Raw genomic sequence first — 25,447 nt, 5'->3', positions numbered from 1 at the left:
CTAGAAGCTGACTCTCAAAACAAGCTGTGATCCAGCAGAGGAAGCACAGAATACAAAGGAACACATTTTCCTATTACCTCAAAATGTTCACGGTTTTGGACAGTCTTCAGTGCTGCAATCCAATCTTCCATCTCCTTTCTGTTATCAGCACAAAGGATGAGCTTCCGACATGGAGTGATAATCTGCAGAGAGAGAAAATGAGCAGTGGACATGGCAGGGAGAGACAGCAAGAGAATACCTGTATACCACCAGTGCAGCCTGCTGAAGCTGTTTACAGAGCTGCACAATGAAAGTTATTTGCACCTCTGAACTGTGTCTCTCTTCCACCACAGCACACCTTAATTTCTTCCTAAATGTACAGAATCACCAAGATTTTAGCTGCCATTCCCAATACTGAACTGAGTAAAGAAATCTCTCACACCTAAATAACAGCACAACACAAATCAAGCACGAAGCAACAGGAGTAATTATGTGCAGACCTTGCATAAGTCTTTTTAAAGGACTTACTGTACTTTCAAAACTGGTAAGAACATTAAGACATTTTGTTAATAGCAAAGAATACCAGTTTCTAGCAATTAATGAATCAGATAACATACTCTACAACATCATTCTAAAAATTTGTTTAGTCATGACAATTTGTTTAGTCTCCCTCATGGGGAGGGGAGATATAAAACAAAATAAGCAATTTGAACCCTCATGTTTCCTGAGGGCTTGTTCTATATATCTAAAAGATATTCTAACAAATGTTCCCCTATCAGGCTGAAGCTGTGGTGAGTTTACCTCCCTCCAACAATCCTGTCCTCAGTGTGTCTGTGCCCTGGGCTAATTCCCATGCATTAGTTGCCCTATGTTAAATCAACAATATTTTAACAAACCAGCAGAAGACACAGAGGGTGGCCAAAGCTCCCCTTTGCCCAGGGAAGTGCCAGGTCTCTCTGTCCTCAACCACCAAATCCCTCTCCTTCAGTCAGCTGGGGGCAGCAGAGAGAAATAAAAGCTCTGCTTTTCAGAGGACCAGGTCTGCTGTTCTCAGGGCTGCCCATTCAGCTGGAGCCCAGACTCGACTATATACCAACCCTTATTCTTCCTAAGACTGAAGCATTTGTTCCCCACAGTGCAGTTATCTCACTTTCCACACCTCTGTACTGATTTCCATCAAGCTGACTTAAATGAGATCAATACTGAAGTGTTTGCAAGACCTGGATTTAAGAAAAGCTGCATTAAGGTGGAGCAATGTTAAAAAAATCAAAGGGCTCCCTTTTATGTCAACTCTAAAAATTTCTAGCAGTCCAGACTCTCCTGCACCCCTCTACATATTGCACATGAAAAAAATTGTCTACATCATCTGTTTTCAAGCAAATTCTACCTAACATCTGAAAGAATGGATTAAACTAAACTAGGATTGTGTGAATCTCCTGAGGCCCAATCATTCAGCCAAAGTTTTGTTAATGAACACTAAAACACCCACATACATCATCCTAATACCTGATATTCTGGTTTTCCAGTCTGTTTCTCACTTCTCTCATCATTTATAACACAGATTAAAAATAAAAGCCTCTGAAATTGAACACCAAACTTTTAGTTGATGTTGAAGTGCCTCAGAATATCCGCCAAGAAATGTGGATGTAATGTCAACAAAACAGATACACCTGGAAAGTTCTGCTTTATTTTAATGTCTTCGGTTTTCAAACTGTATTTCTTTTCATTCACAGACTGCAGATTCCCCTGCAATAACACCACCTTACCCAGAGGCATGACCAATACCTAGAAACCAGTGCTAGAGACACAGTGAGTAGGCAATGAAAGGAGCTAAATCCTTTTGTAAAGAAAGGACTGGCCATTCATATTAGAAACACAGTTTTAGCATTTGAAGCATTCTATCTTGGACAAAATGACCAGATCTGTATCAACTGTAGCACACAGAAGTAAATATTTACACTATTTTAAAAATAAAACTTTGAAGAACTCCTTCTCTTTTCCCTCACTTTTCTTTAAACATTTCCAGCTTTGAAAAAATTTATTTCCAAAGAAGGTAATCACAGGAATCTTTCTTCTTCCTTGGGAAATCAGGCAAGTGTTTAGTTAAATATATTTCCAGCAAAAACTCTGCTATGTAAGAATGGCTGCCCTAGAGAAACTTTTTCCAGAGCATGAAACACTGACGCATAAATCAGTTTCAAGTTAGAGAAGAACAAGGAGCATGTCTGAGTCCTGCTAAGAGGAAGCAGATTTTTCCCTGGAAGTAAAATCAAGGTTAACTAATTTGTTCAGACACCACTGGGCATCACTTTCTTCCTGGTAACAAGGCCAAGAACATCTATAGTTGCACACATACAACAGCAGCAGATACAAAGTCCAAACACCCAGGATGAAGCATCCAAGGACCTTTCATGGCTGTAAAACCAGCAAAATTCTGTAAGGAACCACCAGTTCATTTGAGCCACTGGCATGTCTGGAGCACTGGGGAAGAACAGCTTCAGAACACTCCTATCGGTGCTGTCTCTTTTCCTATTTTTCTGCCTTTTTGGGGGGATAGAAGGAAAATGCAATTATAGCATAGTTTTAAATCACAGTGGAAGACTAGAAATTTAAAACACTGACATAAAATACAGAAATACAGACATTCCTTTGGTGAGAATTAATTTCTGAGGGTACTGACTTCCTGGATAATTGGATAGAACATCCAATATAGAAAGCAGCTAATTCCTTCTTAAGTCACCTACTGCATCATCTTAAAAATCCCCACATTCAGTGTTAGACAACCCTCTCTTCAAAGAACAAAGTCAAAGTTTATAAGAAAAGAGGATAAATAAAGAGATCAAAAGATTTTCATACATGAATCATCCAGATAAAGAGTCACAGAATTAAAATAAAGAGTCTATTGTGTAACTACAAACTGCAAATAAAAATGTAACTGTGCAGGATAAACATATGAAGAGCATTCCCCATTAGTCAGTTCAAAAGCAACATTTGCACTTGGATTTATTGCTATCAGCAGAGATGGGAAATAAAAGAATAAACCTCTTTAAAAAACTTGCTCCTAAGGAGAACAAACTGGGACAACTCAGACTTCACTATCAAGGATAGACAAGATTTTAATGTAACTAGTGCAGCAATTATTTGGGGAAATGAAGAAACCATCCAAACCTGTTTTCCTGATCAATAGGCAGTGGTATTAAACATCTTAACAAGGAATCAGGAATGCAGAAACGTGTTAAGAGCCCCCTTCCTCTGCTGCTCACACACTGCACACCCACCCCCAGCCCAGGCCGGGTGCCTGGCGAGCACCAGCCCCTCGTGCCTGCCCTGCAGCGCAGCAGCGGTGGCTCCTTCCTGCACAGGCAGCACGTGTGCTACTGCACTCACTCACACCCCTGCCACGGCTCCCTCCCTCTCCTTGAACCAGCTGTTTCAGCCCCAGACATCCCCCTGCTGAAGGATGCTGACAGAGGGGCAAGGCTGTTACATACACGGCGCTGTTTGGGCAAGAGCGATGATCAGTTTAACAGCGCACACAAAAATTAAATCATTCTTGTCATCTCAAAAGAAGCCCCACCAATCTTCCCCCTGGAATGCTGTCCTTTCCCAGCCAGGAGTCCAAGGAGCTCACTCTCAGCTACAGCTGCAGTGAGCCACCACTCTGGAACACAAGGCTTGGTTATCCCTGCTGGTGAACGTGGCTACAAACGAGCATGGTCCAGCTATTTTTTATGTTCCGGCTACAGCTTTTGACTAACATCCTGGAACAGTATATTCCACAGGATGACGACGCACTAGGTGAAGCACCATTTCCTTTTATTTGTTCTAAATTTACAAAGCAGTAATGTCATCCAGTGACCTCTTGTTCTCATAAACGGAGAGCACAAAAACAACAATCTGATTGCTTCTGAGTTAGGATGAGGGCTGCCTTACTAGGAGTTAAAAAAAAAAAACCAACAAAAAGTCCTCAGATTTATTTTTAATCTCACAGATTTTTGGCCTGTTCCGGGACTGGCAGAACTCTGAGCATTCCTGCCCCAAAACAGCTCAGAACTGTATCTAGATATGAGCAATTATGCAAATTAAAAGTGCTTGTTCTGCCTAAAAAGTAAATATTAAAAACTTTCTTGATCCTAAATGTTACTGAACTTCTGGGTGTGATTCTTTAGATTTCACTCATTAGTAGAAACTGGGTGTCCAGTGCTCACTGCATGGTGATATGACTGACATCTAATCCTGACCAGAAAAAAGAGCTCCACAGTCATGGGAGGAAAAAAGGCTGCCAGTTCCTCTAATCACTCCTGGAGAGCCACAAAAACACATGGGAATGGCAGGAAGGGCTAAAAATATTTCAAATAAGGATAAAGATTAACGATGAACTTCTCACTGCATGTGAAACCCCTGAAATACATTTTGCAGAAATGGGGGTGATAGTCAGGTCCCCAGCAAGTAGTTATGTGCCCTCCAGGAGTCATTTCAAGTCTATTAGAAAAATTCCCAATTTTCAAGCTTGCCCACTCTAAATCTAAAAAAACCTAAATCTGAAAATAACCATGCCTTCATTGGCTGCCTTGCACAAACACAGACACTTTTAACACTGAAAATTTAACTTTATCTCCTCTCTCTCACACATGGTCCATTCCCTCTTACCAGCTGTTAACCCCCACCTCTCATGTTGACCCACACTCCTCTGTCCAAAGCTAACACCAGTTTACTGACATTTCAAATCCAGCCAGTTAACAAACAACAGAGCCAACCAAAGAAAACTCCTCATTTCATGTTCTAAAAATGGACTAATGTCCCTGGATGTCCTTCCCTGATGAACAGCTGTGAATAATCAGATTCAAAAGGCAGTCCAAAAAAGACTCCGATATTAGACCAAATTTTAAACAGAAATCTGATATACTTCACCCTTTGTTGTACTGAGCAACCTTCCCCTCCCCAACAGCTGCAGAATAAACTTCGTCCTCTTGTCTTGCTGCCACCCAAGACAACTTTATCATCTCTGCCCACCCGGGGCATTTTCTGGCTGCCCAGGAACTTCCCAGCAATAAACTGACAGTGTAGCCAAGCATGCCCTGGGACTGCTATCAGAGTACATCTGGTGAGCTCAGTGACCACAAAAGATGGCAAAGCAAGTTAAGACCACACTGGCCCAATCACAGAGCTGACAGAAGAAATGCTGCCAGGGGAGATGGGGTGGGGGGACATTGAACATCGCTAAATATAATTTTCCTGATGTGTACATTTCTCAGAATGGCCAAATGTGGGGGTATGAGAACACCTGCTCATTCTGACTGCTTCCTTTTACTCATATCCTGTTGCAATACAGACTTACATTCAAAGGGGCTAGCCATAAACCCCCCCTAAGAGATCCTGCATTACTCCAAACAGTTGATGTACAGAGACAACAGGAATTTCTGGAGCTCTAGAGACCTAGAAACTAGAAAAAAATTTAAAAAGCTGCAAATCTTCAGTTTGATCATATATGGCAAAGGTAAGGAAACCACTCCCCACCTGTAGCTAACTGCTATGTCTGCTCTGTATGGTGGAGAATGATCTTGGCATCCTGAGAGCCCAAGATTCAGGAAGGAAAACTGGGTGAGACTGTAATGAGGACACAGCCATTTTTCCACTTCAGCTCCTGTTTCACTGAGAGCAGTAGTGAAATGAACACTGGAATACAGTAAAACACCTCACCTGTATTCATCAGCAAGGGTCACAAACCAGCAAATCCACTGCATTTCAAACACAATTACTGAACCCACACAGGCAAAATGGATTAAGTGTGGATTAGCAAGTGCTACTCTCTCAGCAAATACACAAAAAAGAAGACTGTGAAAAAGGGAAAATAAAACACAAATTTGAGATTCAAACCAGCCTGTCTCAATTATGGCTATTTCTGAAACAATCTGGAGCTCAGCATCAGGCCAGCAAAGCCTTAGGCAGTGAGTCGGTAGGACTTTAGTGGGGCTCCACAGTTTGGAAGAGAGCAATAATATCAGTATCGAAGACTCATGAGGGTCCAAGCCTTGCCTTCTTCCACAGACTACAGCCCTATTCTACTTTGCAATTCGGCTTTCACCCTGTTTTGCCAACAAATTCAATCCCATTAGCTCACTGTAGAGGTCAGTTAGAGCTCTCTAAACTGCACCAATCCTTTTCCCCCAAAGCCTGGACATGGGAAAGAAAAAGTAGCTTTTTACATAACACTTGAGAAATGTACCAGTTTTGTGGTGTTTTATAATGCAAGATCTTAATTTCCTGCTAAAATTACCATCTTCCACCTTGGAAACTCTCATTTCCACCAACTAAAACAAGTCATTACTGGTCTTACAGTTATGCCAAATTCCTTTCCCCCCCTTTTTTTTTAACAGCAGTAACAAGATTTTCCTCAAAGCCCTAAGTGCCCAAATCTCTGTTCACAGTACATCAGCTATTTTATCCCTCCATGTGGCTGTTTTACCTTCATTTTCAATCTATAAAATCCAGGACAGCTCATTTCTATAGCAAAGCAGATCCAGCATGTGTTGTGGTTCTCTTTAGGACCATTTTTACATTATTAGGTTCACATACCTTGCAATCTGTCCCTCCTGAGCCAGGGCAGCAGTGCATCTTCTCTGAGCATTAGCACTGGCACTTATTGCACTATGCTGTGTGCAGGTCAAGTTCAACTCGTGCTGACCCTCCATCTGGGACTGCTCCAGTCCCTATCCTCCCCCATGCTGCAGCGGGAAACTAGAGCAGTCCCAGCGTTATCCCTGGGAAAATTATCATCTCTCATACCAGGGTCACATTCCTACAGGCTTCTGGAAACTGTTCTAAACAAGGCACATTCTTGTTCTTGCCAATCGGTAAGAGGAGCACAGACAAGAAGAGGATTTTAAGACTTTAACAACAACTTAACAGATGTCAAAAGCTAGAGCATGCCGCTGTTAGCAGGTGAAAAAAGCAACTATCCTGGTAGTTCAGACCTGTTAATCCCTAGAGATCTCCAAGGATGGAGCAGTACCCAGTGGGAGAGGATAGAATGGCTGTACCAAGTGCCAAAGAATCCTAGCACAGCTCCATTACCCACACACCCTCCACCTCATGCAGCAGATGCACATGCATCCCTTTACCTGTTTTCCAAAGGACACAATCCTGCCAGGAAGAGCTCCTAAACAGAACCACTCTGTTCAGAAAGGGCAGCCCATTTAGGAAGGTAAAGGATATTTCAGAGAAAGCTTCCTACTCACTCAAACTGAAGTAAACCCAGGAAGAACAGAGCTGTTCTTCATGGGGCAGAGCTGCTGTCTCAGTGGGCTCACACATGGCAAGGCTGGCACCCAGTAAATCACAGCACTGGGCAAGAAAAGATCCTACCAGTGGTAGGAAAATAACCTATTACTGAGAGTTTATTGTGAGTAGCAGCTCCTCACAGCCCCGTAACTTCAGCAGTGTTGAATGGAAACTAGTAGCTAGCACAAAAGGAAATTAATAGCTTTCAACAGCTTGATGAACCCAGGAGCTTTCCACACTGGGCCACCAGGCTAAGACAAGTCCTGTTCACGCACCATCACAAGCACCTGAAATAGGGAGGCAGCATTTCTGCAAGGAATGCCAGCAAGCCTTTCCCTGCATAAAAAGGAGCCTTTTCCTTCTAGATCAGCTTCTATGTAAAGCTGAACATGTTCTTAAATGACCACACATTGTTCTGCCTTTGTGCCCTCACCTGAAAGGCGAGAAGCAGCTGAAATCTGCAGTCTTGCTCAGAAGGGAGGTGAAACCGCAATTCAGCATGACAGTTGCAAAGAGATTATCAAACAAAAGCTTCCAGTGTTCAGGCACAAGGGCAGACATCATTTCAAAGCTGTAAACTTCCCTCTATGAAAGCAAAAGCTCTTCAGTCTCCTTCACTTTTCAGCTCCCTGTCTATCCTGTCCCACAGTAAAACAGTTAAAGCTCAGTCTGACGATTTCTTACAGTGGTTTCATCTCTCTCAAAAACTCCCGCATATTTCTGAGTCGCTCTGTAACGTACAGTAGCAATCGCCAGATCTCTCCACCCACAGCAACATCTTCCAGACTCTCTAACTTTCCTTCCATGTTTATCTTCTTTTTGGTAGTTTTTCTCCAGATTTTTCCTTCTTTTGTGACAGCAGACTAATAACCAGCTCCCACAGGAGGCTGGATTAAGAGTCCCAGAAATCCTTGACATGAAAAGATTTTAAAGTACTATTTTCACTGACTAACAGTGACTCAGAATGGTCTGTTTACCAAAGGGCCTTTTCTCAAGGAGAAAAAAACTGAAGTCTGGATTACAAACTACTAAAATAGCAAAGTATTTTGAAACTGCAGCGGTTCTGACAGGAAATGGGGACTGAACTGCACTTAATGAAGGAAGGTGAAAAACCAGCAGAGCAATTCTAGACACGGCAATACACCACTCTACTCATCTTTTCATTTGCTTATAAAGGAAATTCTGACAGCTGCCAATACAAACAGACTACAAGCACTAGCAAAGAGTGTACAATTCCTGAATGTGTACACACATGGGTGTGGAAAAGACAACAACCCCCAGCAAAAACTGAATTTCCAGCATGTGCTCCAATTTTGCCCAGTTCAGAGACAAGAGTTTAAAAACAAGGAAAAAAGAACCATCCTCTTTAGACGTCCCTCTTTTCTAATCTTCCCCTATTCCAAACATTAACAGGGCAATCCATGACTGTGAGAATTCAGGACACCTGGGACTGGCCTGTGTCACTATGCCTCCAGATCAATCAGTCTTTTTGCCCAGCTGATGCCTTCTCTCTGGGTCCCTTTACCCTCTAGTTGAGGAAGCAGGGGAGGAAAATCCTCTCCCTTGCTAGAAAGCCCAGTGACTCCCTGGAGCATTTATTCAACTCCATTTTCTTCAGAGGGCTGAAGCCGCACAGGGAAGTTTTGGGAATCTGTGTCAAACTACGCAGATTTTCCTGATCTCTATCAGCCAAAGCTTAAAGTCCAACTATGACTTCCTGCAAACAGCTTGCAACAAAAGTTCTTATATTCTTTCTTCTCATAAAAATAAGTGACATGCTCTTTCTCAAAGCCTGTATTTCAAACCAGCACAACCACCCTCTGATCTGGGTTTCTCTTGTTCCAACAGTGCCTTACAGACACACAGCTCCTGTGCTAGGCAAGAGCAGCAAACGTTCTGTAGCTTCAGCAGCTCTATTTTCCTTCTAAACTGAACTCTTCAGAGAAGACTTCACTGCTTCTCTACTGAAAAGAATGTATTTTAATTTAAAAGCACCTACACAAATAATTCAGCTTGACACAAAATCATGAACTGGCATAGGCACTTTCACTTCACTGTGCATGAACTGCAACATCAACAACATACTCTCCCCATCAGGAAGGGCTGTCAGCACCTCGATTTTTTTACCCAAGCTCAAGCATTTTGCCCTCTGTTTATAGGAAAGGTTACTAACCGAGAAATGAAAATTTATGCTATTTCTCCACAGCATCAGTATGCCCTGGGACAATACAGCAAAAATACACACTCTAGAGGAGGTCAGTAAAGTAAAAGGTCACAAGGCAGAAACCACCAACTTTGCTGCTGAATAGAGTCAGTACTAAGTAACAAGGTTATAATATGAAAAAATTGTAGCACACCTCAGGCTTCCATACAGCTGGAGAATGACATCCATGCTCCTTCTCAGAGATGACTGCACTCTCTCATTCAGGGACACCTGAATCCTGTTCCTCAGCCTACCAGAACCACTGCTGCCTCCAGTCATGCAAGTGCTCTGCAAGAAAGGTATTATTCTAACCTGAATACTTCCTCTCTCCTGGGACCTTGGTCAGGGTGAATCATCAGTTAATAAATAGTATTTCTTAACTGGGTGCAGTATTTCTAACAGCACCACAGGTACATTTTCCCTTTACTCCTCTTCTAGAAAATACATCTATATGAATCCACTCAGGAGAGAACACCTGAACAGTAAGAGCTTGCAGCAAACATATGCCAAAGAACCTGAGCTTTTGATATCTGTCATGCTGGCACAGGTGCCATGTTTCCCAGTGCTCAATCCAGAAAACTCACACTCCTGCTCTTACCTTTCACGTTCAATCTTCCTCTACACTAGTATCCAGAGCAGCCTACTCCCTGAGAAAAAAACCTAAACAGATTGCTTGCCATGCAAGGATTAGTCTCGTCTGTGGTCAGTCTCTCTGAGCTACGTACCACTTGCCACAAGCTGATTAGCTGCCTGCTTAAGGAGGAGCTGGGATAAGTTTCCTTCTGACGGCAATGAAGTGGAGAGGCAGGCGCTGACTGCAATAATATGCTGCTTCCTGTCTGCGGCTGAGCTGAGAGGTACTTCCCAACAAAAAAGGGTTTACAGGAGCTCAGGAGCTCAAGCTCCACCTCTTCCAGTGAAGTGCCATTAACTATGGAGGAGGGGTCACTAGCATGGCTCCTGGCACTCAAAAACGTGCACTGAACCAGCTTCCATTTCACCAAAACATCAGAAAGAAGAAACCAAATGACACAAAATTCCCTCTCCACACAGAGGATATTTCTCCTACAGGATCTCAAAGCTCTGAATCAGATGGGATAAAAAGTAAATGCTGTAATTCATGTTATGTGAATGAGGGTGAAAGTCCACACCACCATTTGGTAGCAATAACTGGAAAACATTTACCAAACCACCATGTGAGAACCATATTGGAACACAAAATATGTACCTGGGAAGATACTCCTGATGATCACAGGTGTTTTTGACTAGTATTAAAGAATACTTATCTTTATAAAACTCCTTCACAAAGCAAGAAAGGGTCAATGAACTGATAAGGAATCACTTCTTTTAACTCCACCAACTACACTGAAGGCAGCAGGCTTAACTCAGTTGGTACCTTTTAGAAAAGAGCAGATTTTCAGCCCACACACCAGTCTGAGGAGGAAGAATTTGTTCACCACGCAAGCATTTACAAAACTAGGCCAAAAGAGACAACACAAAGTCTTTCCAAAGACTTTTGAGGGGACAGCTCTGGTGGCAAAGTGTTGATCTGAGCAACAGGCAAGAGAGTGTTTGGTGTCCCCCAGACCTTCTAGGTATCACAGGGGAGAACAGGCATGATGGATGGCTCAGGTCCTTGACACAGGTAAAGCAGATCATTTTGTGACAGAGATCAGTAAAACCTAGGCTTCCCAGCATCATCTTCAGAAAATGCTACTTCAGATTAAAGCACGGAACTCACCCTCATTGCAGATTTTGTTTTAATGCTCCTCACAGAACTGCAGGCTAGTTTACCATGTGGGCACCTTAACAAATCATGTTACAGCAAAACTGCACTGTCCAAGAAAAAACTGTTCATGGAAAGAGCTAAAGTCTCACTGGGAAGACACAATGTACCCAGTGTGATCCCAAATAATCTATCAGATTATTAGAAATCACAAGAGGTTTTGAGGGTATGGCTAAGAAAGCCATGCTCAGAAATCAGGGCCAGGCTCTGACCTCACCCACCCAATGTTGCTGATTTCTATTTTGTTAGGAGTACAAAATAGCACACACTGTTTGAAATAAACACATTCTTTGACATAAAGGGTCCTGAACTACCAGGACAACACATTTATCATTGCATTTGTGCCACTGCAGATCTTCTCTAAGACCCTGTGCAAGACAGCAACCCTAGAAAAAGGCACTGGGGAGAGATCTATACACCACGTACCAAGGGATCATACATGGAAAGCACCTGTCACAGCCCAGACATCCCAGAAGAACTTAGCTTGTAGAAGATTTACAATGGAATTTACCTAGCTGACTCTGAAGGACAGAGATGGCAGAACCAGAGATGTGACAGAACCAGCAAATACCACACCTAGAGGCCTCATGAGAGAAGAGAGCTCTGGCATAGGGCTGCTGTAAGATTTATTCCCAGAGGCTTCCTGTTAAATACCTCTGCAGCCACACTGCCACACCTAAAGGAACAAAGCTAAACATAAAGCTTTTTGTTACACATCAGGGGATGGAGCAGTACAACACTGTAAGCTCAAAAATGCCCCATGTCACCTGCTTCCAGCCCATTCTATAGACATCTACACATTAACTCTGGGTAGTAGTCCTGAAAACTGTCCCCATTGCAAACAGGATACACTTACTGAAGAAATCTATGCAAGATCAACCAAGTAAACCACAGTGGAATTTGTAATTACATACTTTCTTCAAAAGGAAGAGGTCCATGTCTTAAAACTCACTTTTCTTGCTCTCCTTCCTGCTGAGAGCAAACAAATTACCTGTCAGTCATGTCCTATGTAAAAGGTTCACTGGAAGCTATTTTTTAACCTTACTCCTCTCTCCATGCAGCACAACCTTTGCTGGCTTTATGCTCTGGTTTTCTCCTCTCATGAGGCTGCCTCCCCATGCTCCTCAATGCACTTTCAACAGTGCTCTTCTGACTGGTCAGTCCTTATTACCTCTTTGTTTTGGATGAACACTGTTCCTCCAGGTGGTTTGTCTAATGTTTTTGTTGTTTGCCTTTATGTCAGGAACTTAGGGGTGTCATTCAGGCAACCTGACCTGCAGAATCTATACATTAGGCAGCAGAATCTATACATTCAGGACAGAGGCTGAGTTTTCTCAGAAAGAAATCATTCTTTTATAAATCCAGAATTACCAGTTTCCACTGAAGAAAACAGAAAATCAAAAAGAAAACCAGAACATCTAAAACTTTGATTACCAAATGCTACATATTTTTAGTTAGGGAGAAAAACCTCAGATCATATAAAACACTGATTTGAAACAGAAAAAAATTGCATCAAAGAACTTTGAACTTTAGAAAGGAAGATACAGAGGGGAAGCAGAGTGGTCTCAAAGAAAACCAACAGAAAATTGCATGACTGCAAGGAATCCAAAGCACTGAGAGCAATGATGTAACAGAGCAAACCACAGCAGGACTAGGCCACCTTCTGATTTCCTAAGTGGTTTTAAACTTCAAGGTAAATGAGTCAAGTGCCTCCAGAAGCCACGAGAGAAAGAGCAGACAGAAATAAGGAGGAAACATGCTTTTCTTCAATTTACCTAAGCACCATGATACACTGCTCAGCTGGAGGCAGTGCAAACTGGACCTGCTTGAATTTCAAGGTACCTTTACCTTTTATCAGCTATGAAAGGCAGGGACTGGCAGAGCCTGATACCAGAGTCTGGGAATAACTGTTCACTGTTTGACTCAAATGGGGCAGTCTGAGAGAGCAAAGACACTGCTCCCTCCTGCCCCTAATGCAGTCTTCCTGGATATTAGATCTCTCCCAACTGCAACAGTAAGCAGCACTGTTAACAGTACACCTACCTGAAAAATTCAGTTTATTTAAATTTATTTAAATTTGAGAAAATGGAAGCAAGATCCAGGATAAAATGCTTTATTAATAGGTAAATAACATCACAGTCTCGAAAACATATTCCCTACTCAAATCACTGCATAAACCTTCTCTCTGTACTCTCACATTGACACCTGATATCAATATTTACTTACCATACCCAGATGTGCCTCCTATCTGTCCAACTATGAATATAGAAAGCGTTTTCAAGCTTTTGGAAGGTGTTGGAGTTTTATCTGAACACAGGCACTGCAAAGCTAAAAGAGCTGCAAACAGAAATGCCCTTTGGCAGCTGTTTAAAGCAGCAGATCACTCCTGCTGCAGCACAAGGCACACTGTCAGTGTTGGTCGCCACCTGCAGGAGCAGGAGGGATTCTTCCCTCCACCTGGATTGCTCCCTCCTTCACCTTGCCTTAGAGCAACCCTTCCTTTCCCCGGGCTCCTTCTCCTCTGTGCTGACCCCCTCAGCAGCTGTGTGGAGGTTTGCTGCTGTTCACCAGCCCAACACTCACCCTGCAGGGCGGATGTTACTGGCTTTTTTGTCTGCACACCAGGTGCTCCCCAAACTGGAGCTTGCACAACACTTGCACCTTAGAAATACAATCATTTTTCCTCCTTGTTCCTGAGCTGGAGAAAATGAAGCAGGGACACCATTGCATTTCCAGACTGCAACTACTTAGGACACATTCCACATCTGACCAGTATCCTGAACCAATCCCACAGTTATTTCTGTGCTATTTCTTTCTGTTCCTCCTTTTGCTTCCCCACTATATATAGCAGGCATATATAAACACACACACAGACACACACAAATAAAGTCAGAGAAAGAAGTTTACATATTTTAATGCCTATGGGAAAAACGAAATTCCTTTAGCAAGATCTGCAGCATAAATATCACCTCTAACTCCCCCAGCAGAACAGATTTTTCTGTCCCACTGTGCAAACAGGTTCTATCAAACACTCTTAGCTTACAGGGAAGCAAACCCCTGAATGCCAAGTCTTAGCACAATACACAGTAACCTAAAGTATTTCCCTGAGGTAATTTCCCATGTGCACAAATATGAGTTATCATATAGTAAAGAAAAGTAAGCTTATTATTTATTTTTCATGAAAGATGCTGTGAAGATTATTCAGGTGTTTTTCAACTCTGCAAAAGAGATGGGATGTGGGGAAAAGATGGAAGAAGAACAGAAAATAATGCAAAAAGTCCTACCGTGAAGCTGTTGTTGACATTCTTTGTGCTGGATTCTGCCACACTGGCATCTGTCAGATCCACCTCATCAAAAATAATGGACTGTAAAGAAAAAATTCAAAATCTCAACAAATTATTGAATCTAATGTATAAGCAGCAGACTCAAAGAGTCTGCCTAGCATGCTCCATATCATAGCCTTTTATGACTTGAAGGAAAGACACAGCACCCCAACAACATCAAGGACCTGGAAGTCTGGTTCCACACACTGGAGATCACTCTGGCCTGTCTTCGGACAGCGAATACAATGGCTTTATTTTTATTAAATTTAAAAAGAACACCAAATAACTGCAGGTTTTGTTTTTGTGAAAGGAGACAGTTTTATATCTAGTTGACTATGAGCATACTAAACCAGAGGCATAGCAGCTCTGATTTGATAAATTCTAGCCTTGCTTGTCTACTGCACCTTCTCTTTTCATTTGTATTCTCTTCCTTCTATTGATTTAGAGTCCATTCCCTACTAACATGCACCAAAGGGAGAAAAAAATATGGAAAAATCAGTATCACAGGTCTGCATGATGATGCTGCACTTCAAAACCAAGGATTCCCAAGTGTGAGGCAAAATGCAGGGATCTTCTAGTAGCTATAAAGCCTGAAGACCAGTGCCTAAAGAGCTCATTTCTCTGCTGAGGGCTGCCTCCCCACTGGCACCCATCTGCCTCCAAAGCCCCTCCACTGATTTCCTTCCTTGGCCTCACAGGTACTGTCAGGACCTTACCTTAGCAGTTTTTGCATAGTAGAGCGTTCGTCCTCGCAGCTTAAAGTATCGTCTCTTCCAGCGCTGGAAGGAGCTGGTCTGTTTCATCAGCATCCCCTCTTTTATGACAGTCTACAAAAGCATCAGAGAGAGCAGTGAGCCACAGGTTTTACTGACAGGCACGTTTGCTGCTCCCCCAGCACACACCCGTAGGAACAAATGGAGTTGGAGAGCAATAACCTCAGTGCCCTCTGCTGGAAGCGTTTCACAGATTCATTCAGCAAAACCGAGCAGCCTTCACAAGATAAAACTTTCATGAACAAACAACCCACACTGTGGTGAGGTTTCACCCTTGTCTCCAGCACTATCACGATACCAAAGAAGATAAATAACTTAAAACTGAATGAGCATTTCAAATCTAACAGTGATTTGGGGAGTGTAACAGTTAAACTCACCAAGGTCGGATTTCAGTCACAGGTAATTGCACCTTTCATTTAATTGGAATCTGATTACCAGCACAAACACACCCAGGATATCTGTCTCTACCTCCAGCTTGTAACCAGCACAGAGGTGGCAAGCTGCAAGCCCAGGGGGTGAAGAGTGAAACCAGAGCAAAGAAGGAGCCATATCCAACATCAGCATTTGGTATTCTTCAGATAGTCTTGGCCCTGCTTCGGTACTCTCTGGCCAGCTGCCATTTCCCAGGGCTGCAGTGCCAAAACTGTCTATGCACACTGACTTTTTTTCTTTAACTGCTTTATAACTAGACTGACATATCAGCATACACAGGCTCATATGCCCATTCATATACTGTGCATATGTGGGGGTATGGATTTAATCCGCATGTATTTCATTCAGGTTTTAATACCAACAGCTACATGAAAATAATCTCAAAAACTGCAGCTCAGAGAGACAAAAGCCAAAAAAGTCAGGGCTGGATGTCCAATCCCAAATTCCTGATTGTAAATACTGCCTAGGAGCTACAAGCAGTGCTATGTCATGCCCTGGTACCTCAAGAAACCTTCTTCTCTCCCCAGGAGAGTCAAGGAACCTACTTCTTGCCAAGAGAGCCCAATGTGATAAACACCCAGTAAAACAGGACACAAATGGTCTGACAATCTTGTAAGACAGGTTACTCTGTATCTTGGTGCCAGGAAAATTACATAGCTGTAACATACCAGAGGTCTCAGTGGAATTCAGGTTTGTAACAGTCAGGTCGCTGATAAGTATCAATTCACAAACAGCACCAAATGGACACGGCCAGGCTACTGCAGCACACAAAATAAATACTCTGATCCACAGGGTTTAGTTCATGTTAGAACTCCTTTCCAAGGCATTAAACTTGCTTTTAAAATGCTATATATATATATTTCTAATGTGTGCCTTTAGTTTTTGGAACAGCTGCAGATTTTGATACGTTCCACATACAGTGGCCCTTGCCAAGCTCAAAGCTTCCTCAGAAACCACTTCGAAAAAAACGCTGACTATAAGGAGAAACATCCGTCTGACAATGTATGCTTCTCTTTTGCTGGACTGAGCTATCCTCAGACTGGCCTGAGAGACCACAGGGTCTGGACCACCATGGTGAACCCTCTACTCACAAATCAGCAGGGAAAGAACACGCTGCACATTCCACCAGATCCTAGAGAGCTATCAGATATAGAAGCCACTACGATCTTCCTCCACTGTGCTGGGAAATAGAAAAGGGGCTCCCGTGTCTCCTGGAAGAATGGCATCTACCTTGAATGCTGCACCCTGGCCAGCTCCAAGGGCAGCAAACCCCAAGCCTCAATCCCCTCCCAGAGGTCTGCTTCACAAAGCCACCTGCACAGGGGAAGAAATATCTGCCAGTGCTCAGGCGAACACCAGCTTAGTGTGCCTGAAGCAGGCACACCAGGAATTGCCAAACTCCACAGAACTTCCAGTGGAATGAAAAGAGAAAACAAAAACACACAATTGAGGATTAAGCTCCTATTAAAAATGGCTGTTTCCCACACCAGCTCCCCACAGCTCTCAAGCAGTCACTGAAAGGCATCCTGGCACTCATTTCCACACACGAGGACACACCAGCAGGAATACACTCCACGAAGCCATAAAGCATCTAGGATTGGTTTTAGGGTCTAAAAGTTGAACACACCATAGCAAAACCCAGAAACAAAATGCTGAACCACCTTTGAGCCGGTGTTATGCAAATAATCCAAAATTCAGACATTATCTTAGCTGAAGCTTCATCACAAGAGAAAACAGAGTGCAAAGACTGACCAAACAGCATCCCTCACTGAAACGACCCTGCAGGCAAGGCCAGAGCTGAAGGCACTCATCTGGAACCCAGAAAGATGCATTCATGCTCCTACTCTGCCATGGACTTTTTATGAGCTCCCAATAAAGCAATTTTCACTCTGTGTGTCTCCATCTGTCAAGTAGTAGAACAAACAGCATTTGCCAATTCCGTGGAAACCCACTAAAATATATATTTCTCTCACAAGTTATTTTAACCTCCAGCACCTGAGTATCAAAGAGAAATGTAAAGTACCAGCATCCAAATTACCACACTAAAGAAATCACACATTTCTGCAGCTCATTTTTTTTCAGGGAAGAAAATGGGAAAGTGACAGGAGATTTTCCAGCTTAAGACAGAAACATGGAGTGACTTTTGCATTCCCTGGAAAAAAACACATATAAATAAAAAATGAGATGAAGAAAGCAGCTACTGAACTCTGCAAAGCCCTAAACCAAAATCAGAGAAGAACTAAAAATCCTGGGGAAGACTCCTTGGATGAAAAGCCCGAAGATATCATGTCAGCCAGGAGGCTGATCAAAAAACAGCAACTTGCAAGAGGAGATTTCAGAGCTCTGTTGCTATGCTTATTTACAGCCATGGTTAAACTGGGGTCAGCCAGAGCCCTTATGCACCGCAGGCTCAGCATCACAAACTCTTGCCCAGCCCACCAGCACAGTAACTCTCAGCAATACAATGCCTCTGCTTTCCCTCTGCTCCCACCTGCTCCCTCACCTCAGCTGGGCTCACTCACCTCTGCACAAGACATGCATTCCTCCATTCCTCTTTTAAACCCTCTTTTTTTTTTTTTTTTACCAAAATGCAACACTTGCAGAGGTCACCTTGCCCCGCGGGAAGCGGCAGTTCCTGTCATAGGCGGGCTCTATCTATAGAAAAGCTCAGACATGAGCCCTCCTGCTCACACAAACACGCCTCTGCCTCAGCGCTGCCCATCTCTGCACGAGAGCAGCCCGGCTATTTATAGGCACTCACTTCTGCACAGCTTGGTGGGTTTGGGCGGAAAGGGCCAGAGATAAGATCAAGATGACTTTATAAAATGATGTAGACATTGCTGCCTTTCTCTTCCTCTATTCTGACTTTACAGCCAAAGGACTTGTTACTTGCAGAGGAATGCAGCTGCAGAAAATGAACTGGGGAAAGGACATGACTGCAAAGTGACACCAATGAAATTAAAGGGGGGAGGTGAACAGCTACTTCTGCTCCCCAGGCTCTCCGCAGATTTTTAATTGAAGATCTACTCTGATCAGATTACTGGGCATGTAATTCATCAAGATAAAAGTGAAATTGCTTCTCCCATAATGAAAAGAGAGTGTTAAATCTATTTTTAGTATCATATAATGCATCCTACAGGAAAAGCTACTGCCCTGAAACACTATGAGGATGCACATATAATTATGTGCATCCTATCCAGGATAAATACTAAAATTGTTTGCAATGGAACTATGCAGACTATTTTCTATCCAGCTGAGTCCCTTTCCAGTGTGGTGTCCCATAGCATGGCATTCCATGGGCAGATAACACTATGAAAAAATGAATTATCACCTTGGATCAAGCATAAAATGATGTGATACTGGTTTCAACACTGACCCCTTTTATCATATTGCAAGTCAGTGTCAAAACAGTTACTGAAGAAACTGACAATTTAAACAACACTGCACATAGCAGAGTGTCTTAGGAAATCTGAAACGAACAAGATTAGATAACTGAAAGGCAAGGCCTAGGAAATTTCTAACATTTTAGTATTTATCTTTGGCCTTGAAGAACAGCAACTTCCTGCAGAAAAAAATTCAGTTTATGGCAAGCAATACACAACCCTGCCCCCAGCTCATCCCCTTTCAAAACTTGACATTTAAGAAGAGCAATAATATGTTCTCAGATTTTTCCTGTCAAAATGGGTGCAGGGTGCAGGCCTAATCCTGAAATGACAAAAGAAAAGTTTTGCCACTGACCTCAACAGGAATGGTTTCAAACAACTCAGAGGACTTAAAAAAAGAACTTGAAAGAAAGAGAGCCTTGTGCTTCACTGTTTCCCCTTCCGGCCTTGTAAGAACAAGAAGCCAAAAGCTTAACAGGAGCTGTTCAGAAAACCAACAAGACACAGTTGTGTTTTTGGCAGCACTGCTCATCTGAGGTGTCTCTGCACCCAGTAACCCATGCCAGGTGGTCAGAGACAGCCTACACAGATTAAGTGCTTTCTACACTGATAGCATGAGTGACTCTACTCAAAGTTAGGAAGGATCACGTCAGACTTCAGCTACTTTCAGATTACATCCCTCGTTCTCCTGCACACAGTAGTGCTCACCACGTGAAATGCAGGAGCAGACAATCTCTTCCTGAAGCTTAAACCTATTGCCCCATTTGGAAGCAGGGCTCTTGATAAAACTGATTTCCTAATCTGGAAAACAAGCCCCATTAGCCAGACTGAGGGTGACTATCAAGCGTGTCCAGCTGTCAGGCTGGCAAGTGTCCCTCGGCACAGGGAGGCTCCAAACCGTGTCTGATAGACAGAGGAACAATGCAGCTCATTTCACTGCTGAGATCATAACATATTCTTAGGGGCAGTTACTCAGTGCAGCATATCAAAAACAAGAATTATGCTTCACTGACACATCTTTCCAATGCAGAAAAAGAACTATGTGCAAGGTAACAGCACAAAGCTATCTAAATAGCAACTAAAGAATCCCAAACCTGAAGCCCCCAGCATGTGGATTTCTCTGTTTATCATGTATCTCCAGAATGTAAAAACTTTAGGACACACATTGTTTCTATTTGTATGCACCACAAAACACCGATGCCAAACAACAAATAATTGACTAAACAAAGAACCAAATGCAGAGAGGAAAAAACAAAATGCAAAAGTATATGCGGAACTGGGCTGTCTTTATAGATGCTTACTAGGCAATTTTACAGGCAGCTGAACCCCAGGGACCAAACAACCTCATTTAGTCACTGATTTTGAGTAAGTCATGGCAAAAATGATAGGAGTAGGTCTGTAGGCACTTAAACATGGCCATGCCATGCTAGGGCAGTACAAATCTGAGTGCTGTACCTTGTGGTTTTAGTAGATTGTGTAATAAAAGCTCTCAGTGGTCATAAACATGAAAAAAAATAATATTTAGAAATCAAATTAAACACAGTAAATCCAACAAAGAAACTACAGGAATAAATCTAACCAACCCCATAGAATAAGACATGAAATGTCAAAGGGTAGGGGTTAACAAGCTAATCTGAGAGCAACATCCTTCCACCAGACAGTGGTCACACCCTGGAAATGAACTCTAGGAAGCTTGGAGGGGGGGAAATCTGGATCAGTAAAGCAATTCTAACAATGGGACACACAGCTATACAGATCTATAGGGGAACACAAGGTAATTACAGGTTGCATAGTCTTGTTTAGAAATTCTACTTGAAAAAGTGAAAATTGCATTCAGATTTCTTTCACTGGTATCAAAAGAGCAAGACATTATGAGAACTCACTGCAAAAAAAGGACTCCACAAGAGGAGAAAAAGAAAAATAAATCAGAGCTGGAATCAAATGTCAAAATAGAAGTGAGTCAGAGGCCCACTAACAGAAGCTGAGCACTACAGCTGAGGAAGGGGTTACAGTACAGACCTTTGTAAAGCCACATGGAAAGCCTAAGAAAACTCTCCTAACAACCACCCTCCCAATTCTCCTCTGCTGTAACCTCCAGCTCTGCTGAAGGAGCTGAACTCAGCAGTGAGACTGAGGCAAGCACGGCTGACAGCTCTCCTACAGCCTCCCTGCAACTCCTGAGACAGCAGAACCCAGAGCACACAACCTGGCCATGGAGCAGCTGAGATGCCACTCCAAGAGGCAATGCAAGCTCATTCCCCAGATCCACAGTAAAAAATAGGAGTTGGTATCAAATAAATACTGAAAAGGCTTTAAATTGCCTTGGCACAGATAAATGATCAAACACTTCATTCTTCATTAGTTAACATTGCAGCCAATAAACAAAGAACAGGTCTTTGAACCAGCTTCTTTCAATACCAGGTTCAGCTGCTACTCTTATGAATGGCTCTCCTAAAAGGGATGCACAGTCACAGACCTAAAGTGAACAAATTACCAAATGAAAAACAATTTGAGAGCACACAAAAATGTATATGGGGAAGGAAATACAACATATAGCAAATCAACACACAGCTCCTTGGTAAAATGAGCTCTGTCAGAGAGCTCCAAGCAAAGTACTAAAACAGATGAATATTCTGGTCAGCTACCTAGAAGGGAGAATGAAAAACACCATTACACTGATGCAGGATGAGTTAGGAGCTGGACAACTCCTGGCACACTAACTGCATAAGCCCCAGAATGCTTTCCATAGGCTCCCAGCATCCTTCCCAAACACATTTATCACCAGAGGGAAACTGAGCACAAAACACCAGTCAGGCCGTAGCAAAGATGGAAGATAAGGGCTCAAACCCATCCACAAAGATAACTAAAGTCAAAAAGGCAACAGTTTAAAAGCTACCTGAATATTTTGGAATGGAATAAATTTGTAAATTTGTACTAATTAAATGTGAACTTTGTACATTTAAGGACAAACATGAAAAGATCGACTGTTATTTTTTCTACCATCTAAAATCATATATACATGACTACATCCCTTCCTTGGGCATTTCCCCATACACAAAAAATGTCAAAACTTGCTACCTGCTGTAAAACCTCCTGAGAGATGCCTGTCACAAGCTATGCACCAGCACCACAGAATCCCATCTGAACTCAGAAGCAGGGGGCTCTTCTGCTGAGGCACAGCAATAAAACCTCATTTGGAATCACAGCTTGTACACAGAACCCTCTAATGCTGCACCTGCACCCCCACAGCTTCAGTCACACTCTTATTCATTCAGAGAGACAAGTTACTACCAAAAAACCACGTCTAAGCCCCCCCATCCACTTCAGCAGTAGGCAGAGGAGCCAGGCACTCACCATAGCGGGCTCAGGCCATTGGACACGCGAGTACCAGGCTGGGGAGTGCAACCAGAGCACACACACACAGCCAGCGTGAGCCCAGAGCTGCGAATGTATGGGAAAGCACATGCAGAATACAGCTGGGGATCTCATCCTACACTCACAACCACCCATCCTTCCCACGTCATGGGGACCTTGGCCGAGGAGGAAGGAAAAGTCAGCAGAAAGCACCAGTAAGAGAACTTCAGGATATGGGAAAGTGAAAGTTATACCTTGACGAAGAAATCTGAGTTCTTTGCCCTTGTGTTCAGGAGGCAGAAAGAAAGACAGCTTCCTCCCACTGTGTCTGGATTCCCATCACCTCTGCTACTGAATTCTGCAAGGAGCCTTGTCAGGGACTGGCAGATGCAGAGCCAAATGCTCATCCTTTTACTTCAACTGGTATTCAAACAGGATGAGAGCAGAAAGCAGCTTCTGGCCTTCAGCCATTTAATTAATACTTAGGTATCTTAGAATTTATTTTTATCTCATCTGTAACAACTGTTGTAATCAGATTTTCCATATTTATGTATTAAACAACCTATGCTTTTAAGTTTTTTTTTCCTCATCTATTTAACATAGTTTTTAAAGGATACTGCAAAGTTTTAATTTGTTTTTCCACTTCCCCTGTTTTAATGTCCTGCAAATACCTTTGACCATGCCAAAGACTTCTTGATCAGCACCAGCAACAACAAAAAAGATGAGCACAGCCGTGGGAACATCATTTTGCTAACTTTCAGCTGAACAGAACAGAAGGGGTTGGTGTGAGTTCCCAGAATACTGATTTTAATAAAACCTCTGAGAGATCTACACATTCCAGAGAGTGCTCTGCCCTGGCACAGCTGAGAGCGGTTCCAAGAGCAGGCAGCTCACCTTCCCTGTTCCATCAGACACATTTCTGTTGTTCAAAGACCACTGAAGGCAGCTGTCCCACAGAGTAAGACAACACCTGGAGCTTGCACCTCCTGCCTAAGTTCCCAGGTCTGGGGATGCCCTGGGTGACTTCTTGCATTTGATACAAGTATGTACCTACACTCTCCCTATAGGACACTGCAGGTGGTATCACCTTTCCTCACTAGAAAATTACATGGATAAATTTATTAAAGCTTACAAGTCTCAAGTGTAATGTGCTCAATATAAGCATTATGTAATTAAGAGGGCATTTCCTTTCTCAAAAAAGGCAAACCACAACATCAGAACAGTGATCAGATGTACAACTTAGCAATAAAACAGTGAGGATACAAAAAGTTCTCCTATAAAACCAAATGAAGCAATCCTGTAACAATGAATTGCCTAACTGAAGTGGCAATGTTGCAGACACCAAGCCAACCTTTTCCTCTCTGGATGAGAGGAGGGCAGGCAGCTTTAGAGCTCCTGCTCCTCCTCTGTGTAAGTGCTCCCATGTCCAGGAGTGGTCAGAGCCTGCACACTGCAAGCTCCAGCCCCCGTGGGAGCCCTGCCCTGCTGCTGCAGAGGTGCAGCACTACTGAACAGGGCATGCACTATAAGCTCATTACTTTCTGAAGGGTTTTATATAAAATGTGTGAGGAGGGACCACAAACCATGGGAGCTGCTGTGGAACAGTGCTGCTGCCCCAGCTACTCTGCCTGAAGCTAAGCTACCCCTGGATGCCCATCCCACGGGGCTGCAGTACCAACAGAAGCATCTGAACATAAATTGTTAGTGAAACAAGAAGCAATAACCACTTAGTGAAGAAAAGGCAGGGAACAAATTGTTTCAGTGGAGAGTTAATAAAATATTCTTTAAATAATGGTTGGTGCATTTGAGATCTTGAAAAAACATGTTCCAAGAGGAACACATGTTCACTTGGGACGTAGCGTGCTGTGAAATTTCCAGTGGTGCTGTGCCAATATCTAGGGTAAACCTTAAGATTTCCAGGAATAGGGAAAGACTCTCTATATCTCATTTGCTTTCTCTTACATATGTAGGTATAGCTGCTATTTCAGAAAGAATCAGACTGGATTTGTAATTAAAGATGGTAAAGTTATGCAGTGTCTCACATGGTATACTGGATTTCCTCAACAGATAATGTGGAGATAGAGATTTCAGAGTTTTCCTTTATAATCCTGTACTCCTCCAAAGGAAAAACTCAATAATTTTCCTGTAACGAAAGGTTTTAGGTAAGGGAAAATACTCTAAATGTTTTAATTAAGTTTTATTTGTAAAAACCAAGCAATCAAACCAAAATATTCAATACCTATGGGTTTTTTCTCCAATTTTATTAGAGAGAATAATTAGAAGCCTGGAAATGTTTTAGTGATGTGGTCTAAGTAAATGCATGCTCTCAAAACATGCAAAAGTTTAATGTTAGCTCTTTAGTTCTTGGAACCTGATCTATAGTTAGAAAGAATGAGAAACGCTTCAAGTGCGTGTGGTTTTGTGCTTTGTTTTGTTGTGCAGTGGGTTTTTGTAGTTTGGGTTTGTTGGCTTTTGTTGGTTGTTTTTTTTTTAACAAGGAAGTAACAGCTGTTGCTTTCATACAACATCCAAAACTCTCCAGCAGCAAGGAAAACTTACAGTACCCCACTGGAAACAGTGCTGGGAGGCTTCCCAAATTGTGTCAAAGCAGATGAGTCTGAAGTGCACACAAAACAAAATGTATATTAAGGGACAGAAACATTCATACAGCCTAAAATCCTACCTGTGTCTTGGTGCTCAGAGAAGAAAATAGTGTGTTCATGCTGTGAATCCAAGAAAATTCATGTCCTTAAACCTGAGCTCAAAATGTTCGGCTTCAGTTCAATCACAAAAACTCCTTTTCAACAGTTCTCACTCTCTTTAGTTGAAGAGTTCCTAGTTTCTACCTGGATTAATGCATAAGCCACCACAATTTTTGACACATGAAGATCCTAAAACATTCTCTTTCAGACAGCCCTTCAGAAGGCAGCAAA

The 25,447-nt window shown here is 42.6% G+C and overlaps 2 protein-coding genes across 6 annotated transcripts in view; both read right to left on the bottom strand.

The window, feature by feature from the left end:
* The window catches only part of DGKD (diacylglycerol kinase delta), a 59,767-nt gene that overhangs the window by 27,489 nt on the left and 6,831 nt on the right, over positions 1-25,447 (bottom strand). For 4 of the 5 annotated variants that reach the window (XM_064720940.1, XM_064720937.1, XM_064720938.1 and 1 more), the window contains 3 exons: positions 15,289-15,399; positions 14,534-14,614; positions 78-182 (listed from right to left, as the gene is read on the bottom strand). In XM_064720940.1, coding sequence (XP_064577010.1) covers positions 78-182; positions 14,534-14,614; positions 15,289-15,381 — 279 coding nt within the window. In that variant the 5' untranslated portion in view covers positions 15,382-15,399. Of the gene's footprint in view, positions 1-77; positions 183-6,555; positions 6,636-14,533; positions 14,615-15,288; positions 15,400-25,447 lie in introns of those variants that run through there. The other variant, XM_064720941.1, reaches the window with a different exon arrangement.
* The window catches only part of SAG (S-antigen visual arrestin), a 34,889-nt gene continuing 24,828 nt past the window's right edge, over positions 15,387-25,447 (bottom strand). The window contains exon 17 of the transcript XR_010441372.1: positions 15,387-15,399. The gene's annotated coding sequence lies outside the window, so the exon portion shown is untranslated. The remainder of the gene's footprint in view (positions 15,400-25,447) is intronic.

Source organism: Zonotrichia leucophrys, chromosome 9, assembly GCF_028769735.1.
Source record: "Zonotrichia leucophrys gambelii isolate GWCS_2022_RI chromosome 9, RI_Zleu_2.0, whole genome shotgun sequence".
NCBI lineage: Eukaryota > Metazoa > Chordata > Aves > Passeriformes > Passerellidae > Zonotrichia > Zonotrichia leucophrys.
The sequence above is the reverse complement of the archived record's forward strand: the minus strand, read 5'-3'. Positions and strand labels throughout refer to the sequence as shown.